The sequence below is a fragment of the Hyperolius riggenbachi genome, chromosome 2, assembly GCF_040937935.1.
Source record: "Hyperolius riggenbachi isolate aHypRig1 chromosome 2, aHypRig1.pri, whole genome shotgun sequence".
NCBI classification, from domain to species: domain Eukaryota; kingdom Metazoa; phylum Chordata; class Amphibia; order Anura; family Hyperoliidae; genus Hyperolius; species Hyperolius riggenbachi.
Window position 1 is genome coordinate 273,118,401 of NC_090647.1, and position 15,938 is coordinate 273,134,338.

The 15,938-nt window shown below is 43.0% G+C and overlaps 1 protein-coding gene across 1 annotated transcript in view; it reads right to left on the minus strand.

Moving 5' to 3' along the window:
• The window catches only part of LOC137544313 (uroplakin-3b-like), a 48,005-nt gene that overhangs the window by 21,214 nt on the left and 10,853 nt on the right, over positions 1 to 15,938 (minus strand). Inside the window, exons 2-4 of the mRNA XM_068265377.1 lie at positions 11,232 to 11,378; positions 9,776 to 9,992; positions 6,938 to 7,014 (exon numbers count right to left, since the gene is read on the minus strand). Coding sequence (XP_068121478.1) covers positions 6,938 to 7,014; positions 9,776 to 9,992; positions 11,232 to 11,378 — 441 coding nt within the window. The remainder of the gene's footprint in view (positions 1 to 6,937; positions 7,015 to 9,775; positions 9,993 to 11,231; positions 11,379 to 15,938) is intronic.

Here is a 15,938-nt window from a genome sequence, read left to right on the forward strand (position 1 = left end):
GGTGAAACGCTGCCGCATTACGATTATTTTCTAATGAAATGCTGCCACATTACAATTATTTTCATGGGGGGAGGGGGGCGGGCGCCACAGGTTTTCTCGCCTAGATTGACAAAATGGCTAGAGGCACCCCTGCTTCCCATCCTTGGAACAGTCGAGCACTCAACCAAAAACTGTTGCCCTAATGATTGATTAATATTCCTTTAATCTGGGGAACACAGATAGATGAGTGTGTGTATATATTTTGTGTATATATTTTTAGAACACATTTTTTCTTTTGTTTACCATCAAGCAATAGACAACAGGGTTCTGGACAACCAAAGTTCAGTCATAATGTCTCAATTCACTAAGCAGTTTAGACTAGTCTACAGATTGTTTTTAGTCTACCGATGGTTTGGTGTAATGTTTTAGACCTGTTTTTAGACCTGGTCTAACATTCAGCAATTACACAATTCACAAAGGCAAACAAGGAGTAACCACACCCACTTTTTCTGACAGAGATTAGACCAGCTGATTTCTGTAGGTAAAGTAATATTGTGAGGTATTTTAGATGTGAGAATGGAACCTTTTGAATTAATTATGCAGGAGTTTAATTGTATGCAGAGGAGAGCTCATCGAAGAAGAAGGATGAATTGCATCTTTTGATTATTTCCCCTGCTTTACCCACCTAATTACCAAATGGTTTAGACCAGGTCTAAAACAGGTCTAAAACATTTGGTAATAGTGAATTCCCCTTTGATGCAACTGACCAAACCATCAGTAGACTAAAAACCATCAGTAGACTAGTCTAAACTGCTTAGTGAATTGAGGCATTGGCCTCAATTCACTAAGCAGTTCAGACTAGTCTACAGCTATGGGGCTTGTAGCTGCCCATAGCCAAGGGAGGCCCAGCCCTGACCTGGCTGTTTTTTTTTATTATCTTAAGAACCGCCGGGCCCCCAGTACAATTTACCACACCTAGGATTTACCATAAAGCACTGTAAGCTTGTGCCTACAGGCGCCTGATGATGAAAAGGCGGCTCACTCCCCTCCCCGAGTACCTCCTTCCCTATGCAGAGTCCTGATGAGTGTGTAAATGAGTGGTTAATCACCCAGCTCTTGACATTCCAGTGACCAGATCTCCCTTCAGCCAGTTGTACCTCTAGCTACTAAATACTGAGATTCCTCTAGCTACCTAATACTTGGGGGCACCTCTAGCCACTTAAAGAGAACCCGAGACGGGGTTCTTCCATCACAATCCATATACAGAGGCTGGGTCTGTCTATAGAGCCCAGCCTCTGTTGCTAGTTCGTTTCCTTCAAAGCCTCCCCTGCGCACTTTCAGACCTCATAAAACACAGCCGCGCTGGCGACACGCAGCGTGTCACAGCCGACTGTGTTTATCTCACTAATGTCAGTCTCGCCGCACCCCCGCCTCCTGAATCGCTCCGGTCCCCGTCCACGTCCCTTCCCTCACCGCTGATTGGAGGGAAGGGACGCGGGCGGGGACTGGAGCGATTCAACAGGCGGGGGAGCGACGAGACTGACAGTAGTGAGGTAAACACAGCCGCGTAGCGCGGCTGTGTTTTATGGGGTCTCGCAGCGCGCAGGGGGGGCTTTGGAGGGAACGAAATAGCAACAGAGGCTGGGCTCTATAGACAGACCCAGCCTCTGTATATGGATTGCGATGGAAGAACCTCGCCTCGGGTTCTCTTTAATATTGAGGGTACTTCTGCTAACTAATACTAAGTGGTAATGTGTGTGTGTAACTTACTGTGGGTGTATGTGTCTGTGTAACTTGCTAACTTATGGGGGGATGGGTTAAACTTGCTACTAACTTACTGTGTATGGGTAACTTACTGTGTGTGTTGGGGGGATATGGGAGAAGCTTACTGTTTTACTGTGAGTGTGTGTGTGTTTGGTGTCACTTACTCTGTGTGGGATGGGGGTGTGTGACTTACTAACTTACTGTGGGTGGGGTGGAATGGGTGAAACTAAAGGTGGCCGGCTTACATCAAGTGATTTTAGCAGCAAATCAGTCAAGAGACGCTTCTCACTCTGATCGAAATCAAATCAGTGAGCGATCTGTTGGCTGCTATAAACTGCACGAGGCAATAAAATCTTTATTGCCTCGTGACGTCACTCCTTTACTCCTGGCTGTGTCCCTCCAAATGTTAGCTGTACCCCTGGTGCCCGTGCATTTATACTTTACCTGTCGCGCTGTCCCAGAGTGTCCGCCGCTGTATCCACACTGTACTTCTTCATTGGCGCCCCACATGGTTGCCGGTGTTATAGCACATGGGCTACGTGTGTGACGTCACACATGCATCCCAAGTGCAATACGCTGGCAACCACGTGGAGCACCAACGAAGAAGTACAGTGCAGACACTCAGGGGCAGCATGACAGGTAAAGTATAAATGCACGGGCACTGGGGGGTACAGATGACATTTGGAGGGATGCAGCCGGAGTTTTCCATTGCGTAAGTCGCTTGCGATTATTGCACACTGTTACCACTGTGAACCCAATCAAGCACGTTGGTCCAAGTTTCCCCACCATCTCCTATCGATCGATACATGCAACCAATTTTGCCCCAAAATTAAAGGGATACTGTAGGGGGGTCGGGGGAAAATGAGTTGAACTTACTCGGGGCTTCTAATGGTCCACCGCAGACATTCTGTGTTGGCGCAGCCACTCACCGATGCTCCGGCCCCGCCTCCAGTTCACTTCTGGAATTTCTGACTTTAAAGTCAGAAAACCACTGCGCCTGCGTTGCCATGTCCTCACTTCCGCTGATGTCACCAGGAGTGTACTGCGCAGACACAGACCATACTGGGCCTGCGCTGTGCGCTCTTGGTGACATCAGCGGGATCGAGGACACGGCAACGCAGGCGCAGTGGTTTTCTGACTTTAAAGTCAGAAATTCCAGAAGTGAACTGGAGGCGGGGCCGGAGCATCGGTGAGTGGCTGCGCCAACACAGGATGTCTGCGGGGGACCATTAGAAGCCCCGGGTAAGTTCAACTCATTTTCCCCCGACCCCCTACAGTATCCCTTTAAATTGAATTGCATGCTCTTGGCAGTACCAATATTTATCTTAATCGATAATAATAATAATAATACGTGTGTGTATGTACATTGTGTGTTTGAATCTGTGTGGATGCTAAGTGGTTGTATGCTTATTTACAGTGTGTCAAAAGGTACCACGGCAGATTTGATCACTGTGATCAAATCTGCTGGAAAATCAAGTATGGCAACATTAACAAGATTTTAGGTGGCACTTGTGGGTAATAACCTCACAAAATCCAAGGATAAAACCTCCTCTAATAGCCTACTGCTACCTCACTATGTTGGGGTACCCCTACCCCCAACTACACACAAACAACTATAAACCAAATAATTGTGAGGAGCGCTAGCAATTTCCAAAAGGTTATTACTTTATTAATCAATTGCTATACAATTAACTACCACATAACATGCACACTCTCTCTCCAATTATCCACTCATACAACCTGAGAGTATGCTGACGAGCTTGCAAAAACAGGTGCACCTTAAAAGCACAAAAAAGAAAAATGCACTAAAAAATGAATAAAAATTCTAAAAATCTGTATATCGAATATACTTCTATTTGATATGCAAAATTGCGTGAGAAGCTTCCATATGCATATACTTAGGGCAGTCCCTATTTCTATTCATACAAGTCCCAAATATTACTTCAAAATTACCTAATCATATGATTGTCTCTGTTCACACCTTATCTATAAATATGCAGTTGCAGCAAGATTTATAGCTTCCGGAAGCTTACTGGTGATTGCAATATACCTCCTTAGACAGATCCTCCAGACCGCACTGCGGCGGATCCAAACAAAGATTCCCATAGTATATATTGCAAAGGGAGGGAGACTCTGACAGATTACCTCATCCGTATCCTCCAGTTAGCATAGATGAGCCAGGCGAAGGTGATCAGTACTGTCCAGAAGCCGCTCGTAATTCACCACACTCAGCGGCAGCCACCAGTAGTGTTTCCTGGGTCAGGGTTCTCTCCAGAGACACCACTTCCGTGTGTCTCACTACTGCTTCCCTTCGTTCCAGCTCACGCCAGTCTCTCAATATCCACTGGTCCTACTTAAAAGCTGTATGCTGGGTGACAGTATATTTCAACAGATTTTATGGGGCGCCCCACTAGGATCACATTAACATGTTTCGACACCAGCGTGTGTCTTCATCAGAATGATTGGAATAATTCAAGAATCCCCCCAGACACCATCTTCATATAGTCCACAAGCTCCTCCCCTCATTATTTCCTTAAAGTCACAGGGCACTTCCTGGATCTCTTCCTCATTAATTATCCATTCATAGATAGTATATTACAATTCTGCTCCATATACAGATTTTTCCAAATAAAGATTTTCCCTTTTTCTTCTTCCTTGCACGTATATCTAAATCACAGCAACTCTCCCCAAATCACATTAAAAAAATCTGTGAAAAAAATCTGTAAATTTTTTGGAAATTGCTAGCGCTCCTCACAATTATTTGGTTTATAGAAGTATAGCAACATGTCCGAACGATTGAATATTGATTGATCTTCACTCAAAGTTGATCAAAATGAACACTCGGACAGGACAGTACATTTCTATTGATCAGGGTGTAGCAGCGGTCTGATCGATGCTCAACAGATTACTACTAAAATCTAGCAGAAATCTATTCAGGTTCATTTGCCGTGTAAGGAGGAAATTAATCCCGCCCTGATCACATTTAGATTCCATGTGTGTGTGTGTGTGTGTGTGTGTGTGTGTGTGTGTGTGTGTGGGGGGGGGGGGTGTACAGTGTGTGGGGGTGTGTGTGTACAGTGAGTGTGTGTGTGTGTGTGTGTACAGTGTGTGTACAGTGTGTGTGTGTGTGTGTGTACAGTGTGTGTACAGTGTGTGTGTGTGTGTGTGTGTGTGTGTGTGTGTGTGTGTGTGTGTGTGTGTGTACAGTGTGTGGGTGTGGGTGTGTGTGTACAGTGTGTGTGTGTGTACAGTGTGTGTGTACAGTGTGTGTGTACAGTGTGTGTGTACAGTGTGTGTGTACAGTGTGTGTGTGTGTGTGTGTGTACAGTGTGTGTGTGTGTGTGTGTGTGTGTGTGTATGTGTGTGTACAGTGTGTGGGGGTGTGTGTGTGTACAGTGTGTGGGGGTGTGTGTGTACAGTGTGTGTGTGTGTACAGTGTGTGTACAGTGTGTGTGTGTGTGTGTGTGTGTGTGTGTGTGTGTGTGTGTGTGTGTGTGTGTGTACAGTGTGTGTGTGTGTGTGTGTGTGTACAGTGTGTGTGTGTGTGTGTACAGTGTGTGTGTGTGTGTGTGTACAGTGTGTGTGTGTGTGTGTGTGTACAGTGTGTGTGTGTGTGTGTGTGTACAGTGTGTGTGTACAATGTGTGTGTACAGTGTGTGTGGGTGTGTACAGTGTGTGTGTGTGTGTGTGTGTGTGTGTGTGTGTGTGTGTGTGTGTGTGTGTGTGTGTGTGTGTGTGTACAGTGTGTGTGCGTGTGTGTGTGTACAGTGTGTGGGTGTGGGTGTGTGTGTACAGTGTGTGTGTGTGTGTGTGGTTGTGTGTGTGTGTGTACAGTGTGTGTACAGTGTGTGTACAGTGTGTGGGTGTGGGTGTGTGTGTACAGTGTGTGGGGGTGTGTGTGTGTGTACAGTGTGTGGGTGGCTGTGTATTGTGTGTGGCAGTAGTGTGACTGCAGGTGAGCATTCTATGCAGTCGTGGGTGCGAGGTGTGGGGGGCAGGGTGCACCATGGCTTTTGAACCTCTGGTGGTGGAAGGCCTTGTCCCAGCACTGAGGGGATGCAACAAACAGATAGGAGGAGGGAAGCCTGTGGCAATGTGTTCCTCCGCTTCCACCTGTCAGAGAAACTGTGGGAGAGTCAAAAAAATGGATGGCAGGCAGTACTGTAACCCTGAGTTGGGTTCTTCTTTAAAAAGACTCTGTTGCAAGTCATCTCAATGCCCATACAATTCTATGTAACTGCATGCATTGTAACTGATCACGTTTTTCTAACTCACTGCATGCAAGATTTGTATTAAAGTCTATGTCCAGTCTTTATTGCAGTTCACAGTCATTATAACGCGTGCATTATGCAAATGACCACTCTAAACCTAGCTTAAATATATAATTTATGCCAAAGAGAGAGGTACAGTCTGAAATATGGAGGACAAATTAAAAAAAAAGAAAGAAATAAGCAATAATGACCTTTGAATTCAGCTGTTATCTTATCCTGGGCATACACGGCATTTCCAGTCCTTATCCATCGAGCCGCCGATGGCTCGATTGATAATATCCGACAGGTCCAATGACCTGCCGGATAGATTCCCCGCTCGATCCCTGCCGGCGGACAAGGGAATCGAACAACTGATAAGGAGTGCCGGCGGGGACAAGCGGGAATCGATCCGCACGCACCCGCGTGGACGAGCGGGGATGCGCCGGCATCGAGCCAGCGCACAAAAGTGCTCTGTGCTCCCCTCAGTTTAATAGTCCTCCTGGCCACCATACCCACCCTATGTAACCAGTGCTGCCCATAGCCATAGCCCACATTTTGCAAATTCCCTTCTGTCTTAATCAAAACAAGTGCAGCTTACATGCCCTTCATATAACCAGCACTGCCTTTGCCACCTCTCCCCCATATATTAAAGAAGAATGCTGCAAGAATCGGCAGGTGGTGGTGGGGTGGTAGGGAGGTGGGGGAGGAACGAGGAGAGGAACGGACAATGCAAGTATGTGGATCCAGGTTATATTATAAAAGCCTTTATGAGTTTTCCATTACACCATTTCTATTACAGTGATGGTTATTAGTTACACCAAAATGCCCTCTTTTTGCATCAGATGTCCATATAAATGGCCAGTTCTTCAACAGATCTGTATTGCAGATGTGGATGAAACAAATGAACATTGGTTAGTGATCTGCATAAGACTGAATTTTCTTACGTTTTAAGAGAACAATGTCATCGGACCAGTTCGTGCATTTGAAAATGCCGGTGCTATTTAACAAAACAAATTTCACTCTGAAAAAAGAATGTAATATTAATTTGATTAGTACAATGAATCAAAGGACAATATAGGCTATACTGGCTATACTGAGCAAAAAATGGAAAAGTAAATACAGTAGTTGTTCCAATGAACCAGTATATTTCTTTGGCAGATTCAGCATTTACTCAACACAAAAATACATTTTAGCAAGGCAGATGCCATGTATTTTTTTTCAATAATGCTGAAAAATCACATTAAAGTGCAACTAATAGGAACACTATTTTCAGGGCTGGTTCTAGCTACAACGGGGCCTCGGGGCAAAAGTGAACTAGCACAATCCCCCCACCTCCCCACAGCAAATTCACCAGCCCCGAGCTAGCTGCCTGGCCCCCTCCCACCCCTCCCCCAGTCACACAATATCATTAGGTGTCCATCATATGTCCCCAAAAGCATTGGTGGGGTCCCCATTCTCCTTCTCTTTTACCCTACAAATGCAGAGTGTACACATAGCAGAGTCTTCTCTAATCCAGGCAGGACACAGGAGGCAGCACCCTGCTCTATCCTCTGGACTTCTTCTCATCCTCATTCTCTGCAGGCATGAATAGGGTCACCATAGCTGGAGAAGAGCGGGAGAGACAACTTGTGGCCCCTGGAGAAATTGTCCCCTTTGCTTCTATGGAAGCGCCAGCTCTGACTATTTTCTTGTTTGTTCTGTACTTTCCAACTGCACTAACTGGGCGATTGATAGGAGTAATTAAGGGTCATACCCACAGCACAATTTTTTGCATGTTTCTTATGACGAAGGATTGTTTTCACGATATTGCGTAACATCATTTAATGAAAATTAGTTAAATGATGTTTAACGACGGCAGACTATGTACAATAGTTTGTTGAGACGATTGTCATGACGGACCATGGCACACCAATCGTTTGCATCTCCACTAAAGTCAATGGACTTTAGCAGAAATTCGTAATGATCATTTAAATGATTGTTCGTGGCCCGTTGTTCATTTTTCTTTTCCTGATTTGGACAGATGGATTGGGGAATGATAGTTCATCTGCGGAGATCCCTGATCCATAAGTCTGTGGGGTTTTAGCTTAAAAAGCAGCTGTGCATTTGTATTATTATTATTTTAGTATTTTTATAGTCTATATTACATCTTAGTCAGGGGCATCGCTATATAAATCACAGTCTAGGGCCAATTTTAGGGGAAGCCAATTAACTTATCCCTGTTTTTTGAATGTGGGAGAAAACCGGAGTTCCCAGAGGAAACCTACGCAGACACGGGGTGTGCAGATAGTGCCCTGTCTGGGACTCGAACTGGGAACCTAGTATTGCAAGGCGATAGTGCTATATATGCTAAGGGCTCTTTCACATTAGGAGCTGATCAGTGTGTTTTGACGGATCGTTCCTAGGCTACGTTTAGAAAGGTAACATGAAAGTCTATTTGACTTTCATGTTAACTTACACATTAGACGAAGCATTCCAGAGCGTTACGTTATAATTCGTCTGGGAGCTTCGTAACGTCCAGCCGCTGCGTTTTCCTGTTGGGTGAGTTAGTACTACCGCCGCTGATCAGCTTTTCACCACAACTTCCTGATGTTTACGCCGCAGTTCTTAACGTGTGCACAAACCGATTTCATGCACGTGTTATGACCTGCGGCGTGAATGTCAGGAAGTTGCGGTGCAATGCTGATTGCGGTAGTTCTAATTCACCCGAGGTCGAAAACGCCGCGGCTGGACGTTAAGAAGCTCCCAGAAGTTCTGTGATGTAAAAGAGTCCTAACCCTTTTCCTCCCTCTGATGCAGCTACATGTGTATGCATTTAAACAATGTAAGCGACATGAGTTCATATGCCGAAGCCTTGTACACCCACAATATGGTCCTTGGCTGAGGCGGTCAGGTGGGGCCACCTCTGCCGAGAATCTGGCATCTGGCATGTATACTGCAGCCCCCTCCAAAAAAATCTAGCTTGCTGGATCGTCTCCCCTGAGTACTGGCCAACACTATTGTTCTGCTCCTTACCCCTTCCGCTCCGTACCAGGCTGACATCCTCCTGCCCCCCTCCATAGCAACAAAAATGCATTACTAGCCTGTAGTTTATCGACATGTCTGTACATAACTTAACACTAGACTGTCACCCAAGGTATCGAGTCTTGATCCCTGTGAGGGACAGAAATTGTGTGTGTGTGTGTGTGTGTATACACCTTTAAAGGTAACCTGAGGAGAGGGGCACATGGAGGCTGCCATATTTATTTTCTTTTAAACAATACCAGTTGCCTGGCTGTTCTGAAAATTATTCTGGCATGAGTAGTGTCTGAATCACACATCTGAAACAAGCGTGTGGCTAATCCAGTCTGACTTCAGTCTGAAACACTTGATCAGCATGCTTGGTCTAGGTATATGGCTAAATGTATTAGAGTTCTCTTGTTGCACTGCTTTACAAGGACTGCGTTGAAATTTAAAGCCGCGATCAGCCCTGGTAAAAATGCTTAGTCGCGTCCAGTCTGGATCTTCTGCGCATGCGTGGAACTCCTTCGCATGCGCAGTAGACCCGGACTGACGCGACTGAGCCTGTTACCGGGGCTGATTGCGGCTGAACGGCAGACTGCAGGAGGATGGTGTGGGACTCACATGTGTTTATGGGGCGGGAGGAAGCCTCGGGTACCTATCAAAACTTTCCAGCGTCTCTGATATCCTTTAAATGAAACATCCTAGCACACATGAAACTAGTTATAACAAGTTATAACAATATAAATCCATCAAAAAGTAGAACATTGATAAACTAAACTTACCTGTATATATCACTATTATTCAATGGACTATTGCAGTACTGATCACTTGTGCAGTTTATTTCAGAGCCAACTTGAAGAGCATTAATGAAGCCAGATGCACCAGATGAGCATGGGTAATTCATGGCCGGAAGAGGAAGAGTGTGATAGTAATGATTTGTGGGGAACGAATCATATTTAACTAGGCCTCCGAGTGCCGAATCCGTAATATTGTTAACAGCTGCAACAAAGCGATTGCAGTAAACATTTCATTTATTCATGCTCTGGAGAATTGAAGAAGCAGCATTTCTAATATTTTTATCATTAGAAAAACATACAATTAGAAAATTCCCCAAAGTGCAATAAATGCAATTGAAATAAATACATTGTTAATTGCAATTAAAGTTTTTTTGTTAACAAAAAGAACATACCACAAGGTAGATATATTGCTTTACTGATGTTACTCCTGGAAAGAGATAGGAATATGGAGGCAGCATGGTCTCATGTTTGGCCAAAGCAGGTGAGAACTGAACTCTGGACTTAAAGAGAACTATTGGTGAAAAATACAGAGCTTGCAATGTAAGGCTCTCTGTTACTGCTGCAAGGATCAGCTGCTTGTCCATAATTCATTAAATGTCAGAAACTCTGCCCCCACCCCTCCCTCCTACACATGTAGGGATATACAGGGTAAGTAAGCTGCAATAATGTTTTCAATGCTTAAACCTGAATGAAAGGGACTGTCTGCTTCAATACAAAAGTGATATTTCACTTTAAGGAGACTCTGTAACAACATTTTCAGCCTTATTTCTTCTATCCTATAAGTTCCTATACCTGTTCTAATGTGGTCTGTCTTACTGCAGCCTTTCCTAGTTGCACAGTGGCTATATTATCTGTTATATAATCTAATCTTCTTTCTTTTGTCAGCTTTGTCAGGCTCAGGCACTCAGGCAGGAACGTGCTGCTCTGCTTGTGATAGGATAGAAGTTATACACACCCTCTCCACGCCCCCTGCAGGCTCTGTGTGAGTCACAGACTGAGCTCTCAGCCTATCACAAGCTAGTTAGCAGCCTTGTCTTTTGTTTGTAAACACTGCCTAAAACAGGCAATTACAAGCCAGGATTGCAGCAGGGAGTGGCAGAAACAGCACAGAGGGGCCCAGGAGAACATAATGAATGCTTTTTATTGTAAGAATTTTAGAGTACAGATACTCATTAAGATTTCAGTTTATTTATTTTGTACTAAAGAGTAGACAAGAATATAAAGAATATATTGAGTCCCCAAATCATATCCTGACTTAAATGTTATTAAGCAAGCTTTTCCTGGTTTCACGTCCAATACCTAAGCATAGTCATGGAAGTTTTTCTAATTCTCTTTGAGATGGGGTGTTAGAAAACAGGGAAAGTAAATATTTCCCTTTTTATGGCATAATGGCCACTTTATCTTTATGCTGTGAACATTGAATAGTAGATGGTTTACTTACCCTCCCTCTGTGCAACTACAAGATACACATTAGTTGTGTTAAACTGATTGAAAGTACAGTTTGGTTGTTCCAGTACAAATGTACGGTATCCAATGTTGTTTATCAGGGTGCCATTTGAGATAAGCTTTGGCTTGTAGTCTAGAACATCTGGAAATAAAAACATATTAAATACATTATTCTATGTTAAATTATGTGAAGAAAATGAAAAGGTTGTAACTTACCAATGCAACACCATGTAACAGGCTGATCCTTTAAAAAAGAACAATAGTAATAATAGTAATAAGAAGATGAATCATTTGAAATAGAATGATATCTCGTGTTAGGCCTCATAGAAGGCTATTTCAGAACTGCCCAGTGTTTTGCCCTTAACCATTCCTGAGTACTTTTAGCTGTGTGTTTTGGGTCAATATCTTGTTGGAGGAGCCATAACAGGTGACTGTCAGAGCTTTCTGATATTGAGGAGTACTTTGTCTTCATAACTTTTAGGTATGGTTGTCCCCTGCATGCCAGACTCAACAAAATTGCCACAAAACATAAACAGAGCATCCTCCATGTTTCACAGTAGGTATGTTTTTTTTTATAAAGCAAGAAAGGGCACTCTTTTAAAGATGCCGCAGTGCACATTTTGGGCAGAGAAGAAAACCAAGAGGCCACCTATGTAAAACCAGAACTATCCTTAAATGGCAGAAGGGAATTTCAACATTTGTCATAAAAGTATAATGCTGTTTTATTAACTTTGCCTAGAATCGCTAGTCCTGGTCAGAGCGGTCGGCGCCCTTTGCACATGCGCATTATGTGCTCTTGGGCGGCTTGTGACCGTACCAAATACGCAGAGCCGGGACAAGGTCCTCCAGCACCCAAGGCTAAGACACCAAAGTACGCCCCTCCATCCCTCCCACCCCAGCTGTCACACACTGATTGCTATTAGACTAAGAGGGCCACAGGGCCCACAACCTCCCCAACACCCTAATATCTAGTTATCTGGCTTGCAGTCACTGATATGTATCCCCTTTTCTAATTTCTTTCTGCTTCATACACAATTAGCAATGACAGCTGAATGAATTCTGCGCCCCCTCCTACACTGCGCCCTGAGGCTGGAGCCTCTCCAGCCTATGCCTCGGCCCGGCCCTGCAAATACGTCATCATACAGCCATGCATGTGTACAGCAGATAAAGCTTTCCAGTTACTGCCTACTTTATTTTTTCTTTGGATAAACCATATAACCATATATGAGAGCCTCAGAAATATTCTTCATATATTACTTTTCTAGGGAGGGCAATGCAGTTCAGTTTCAAGATGTCAGAAATCTCTTTAAATGTCTCTCTTCTGACTCATACGGTCAAAAGGCAGCTGCTTAATTGAAGTGCTCACACTACAATAATCTGAGAAATGTAGAAATGCCTAAGAATACATAGTTTAGATAATCAACTATTCTTTCTCCATAGTGTAGATGATTTTTTATTTCCTTCTCACTCTTGTTATTCATACATCTTGTTGCTAATAGACACCAATAACCCCTAAAGCAATAAGGTGTGCCTTTCTTCACACAGCCTAGTGTTTGTCACCTGAACTCTTACCACTAATAACTGTCAGAAACATGCGTTACATCTAAACTGACAAAGACGATTATGTTTAAGCACTAAACCATTATGCAGTCTGCCAGATTTTTCCAAAAGCAAAACAGAAGAAGACAAATCTGCCCAATTTGGATCATGTTGATTGAAAAACAGGATCTGGTGTATACATTTGTGGCACCCAGGCTGCAAACTATTTCCTTAAGGCACTTTATTGACCCGAGGAAGCGGGCAGAGACCCAAGAAATGCGTTGTCTTTTTTTAATTTTGCTTGAATAAACCTTACCTGATCTAAACCCTTGTTTTTCTGGGTTGGTTCATGTGGACAGGTAAGATACCGCATGTATTTTTTTATGTCTTATAGCGTATACTCTGAGAAATATTAATTTTGGGCACCTCCACCCTTCTTCATTGCCCACTACACCTCCTATGGAGGTGCCCTTCCCACTAGCGTGGTTCCATCCACAGCTAGGGTCCCAGGAGAGTGACCACCTGGCTCTGGCAGGACCTGGAGTACCGAGTGGGGATGGTTATTTCCCCATAGGCGATATACAGTGGTTGCAGGTTCTGCAACCCACCTTTGTGAGTATAACTACTCTTGTAATATTGAGCTAATTTTATCCTAGGATACTGCACCATTTGGCTCCTGGTCTTGTCTTTGTCACACAAGCTACCGTGGTTGCCCACACAGTGACCGTCCCTACTTATACCATTTACTTGGTATAGCTGGGAGCATTCACTCTAAGTTATTGAAAAAAAAATCATTTCTATAATATTATGAATATCCCACCATCAAATGATGGAAGCTGTAGAGTTCGCTTGTTTGAATTTCCCAATTAGGTTTCCCATTAGTTAAGACAAATGGATTAATAAGAATCCTCAGCGGTTATTTACATTTTTGGTGGGTACGGTAGTTCAAATGTGTTAATGGCAGTGCTCCCATCGTTTGGCAAAGGGAGTGCAGTGAGTGTGGACGATGATCTGATGGCTCTTCAAGAAAGAGCATATTATATGAAGACGGTAAATCGACCTGGATTTACATACTCATTGATGCTGGATTTACAGCTGAGGACATAAAGAACATTTATTTTAAAAGCAGTTGCCTGTTAATAACTTTTAGACCCTAGGGTATTTTACAAAGACAAGAGATCAAATAATGAAAATAGAAGTGCTATTGTTTCATGAAACAAGATATACGCAGATTTTAAATTTGATGCAAGTAACACTCTTGCAAAACTGAGAAGGCAAAAACATAATAGAAAAGCTAGAGCAATGCTACAAACCACCAGGTGGAACATTTCACAACTAACTATTTTAATTGGCAACAGGACAATAGTATAATTGGGTATGAAAAAGAGCATTCAGATTCGTTACACACTATAGTGGTGCAATTGATCGCACCGCAACAGCCTAGGAAAGACGCACAGCACATTATAACGGCAGCATGACCATTAAAAAAAATTAAAATTAACATGGGACTTCAGGTTTACTTATGGAAATCACTGGGTGATGTGCTGCAGCTTCTGCATTACCTTGTGGTGCCTACAACATTTTCATCACATCACATCGCACAGCAGGTACTGTGTCCTGTCTCAGGCCTGGTGCACACCAAGCGTTTTTGGTAGCGTTTTCAAAACCGCTGCCGCTTGTGAAACCGCTTGGCTAATGTATCTCAATGGGATGGTGCACACCAGCGGTTTGAGGTTTTTAGCAAACCGCAAACGTGGCTCCTGCAGCATTTTTGCGGTTTGCAGATGCATTTCTGCCTCAATGTAAATTTGGAAAAGCTCAAACCGCTCTGAAAAATTCTAGATCAGAGCGGTTTTCCAGGTGTTTTTGTTACAGAAGCTGTTCAGTAACAGTTTTACTGTAACAATATATGAAATCTGCTACACAAAAACACTCCAAAAAAAGCTAGGCCTGTTTAGAAAACCTCTCTAAACATGCCTAGAATCTCTCTGAAAATCTGCTTCAAAAACCTCTGGCGTTTTGTGGATTTGCTAGAGGTTTATGGTGTGCACTGGGCCTCATAGAGACTAATGGCCACTGCGACGAGCTGAGGCAGGGGATCAGTAGGAGAGAGTACTGCAATGCGACACTATGTGTGAAAGTGTCCTCTAGACTAAAGTAAAGATAGGGAGGAGAAAACCACTCTGTGCAACCCTGAATGAGCCAATAGTGCAACAATTTGTAGATAAGCATGCAATATGTTGGTGCTTTATAAATTAACCACTTGAGGACCACAGTCTTTTCACCCCTTAAAGAGACACTGAAGTGAAAAAAAAATGATGATATTATGATTTGTATGTGTAGCACAGCTAAGAAAAAAAACATTAAGATCAGATACATCAGTCTAATTGTTTTCAGTACAGGAAGAGTTGAGAAACTGCAGTTGTTATCTCTATGCAAAAAAGCTATTAAGCTCTCCGACTAACTTAGTCGTGGAGAGGGCTGTTATCTGACTTTTATTATCTCAACTGTAATTGAACTGTTTACTTTTCCTCTGCTAGAGGAGAGTTCATTACTTCACAGACTGCTCTGAAAGACTCATTTTGAATGCTGAGTGTTGTGTAATCTGCACATATTATAGAGTGATGCAATGTTAGAAAAAACACTATATACCTGAAAATAAAAATATGAGAATATTTTCTTTGCTGCTAATCTTCTAGTAATTATTCATAGTACACAACCAATTTATTATATCATATATTTTTTTTCTCTTCAGTGTCTCTTTAAGGACCAGAGACTTTTTTTCCATTCAGACCACTGCAGCTTTCACGGTTTATTGCTCGGTCATACAACCTACCACCTAAATGAATTTTACCTCCTTTTCTTGTCACTAATACAGCTTTCTTTTGGTGCTATTTGATTGCTGCTGCGAGTTTTACTTTTTATTATATTCATCAAAAAAGACATGAATTTTGTCAAAAAAAATGATTTTGTTTACTTTCTGTGCTGAAATTTTTAAAATAAAGTAAAATTTCTGTATACATTTTGTCCAAATTTATTGTGCTACATGTCTTTGATAAAAAAAAATTCAGTGTATATTTATTGGTTTGGGCATCTCTGACTTTTCTGACCACCTGTCATGTTTCATGAGGTGCTAAAATTCCAGGATAGTATAAATACCCCC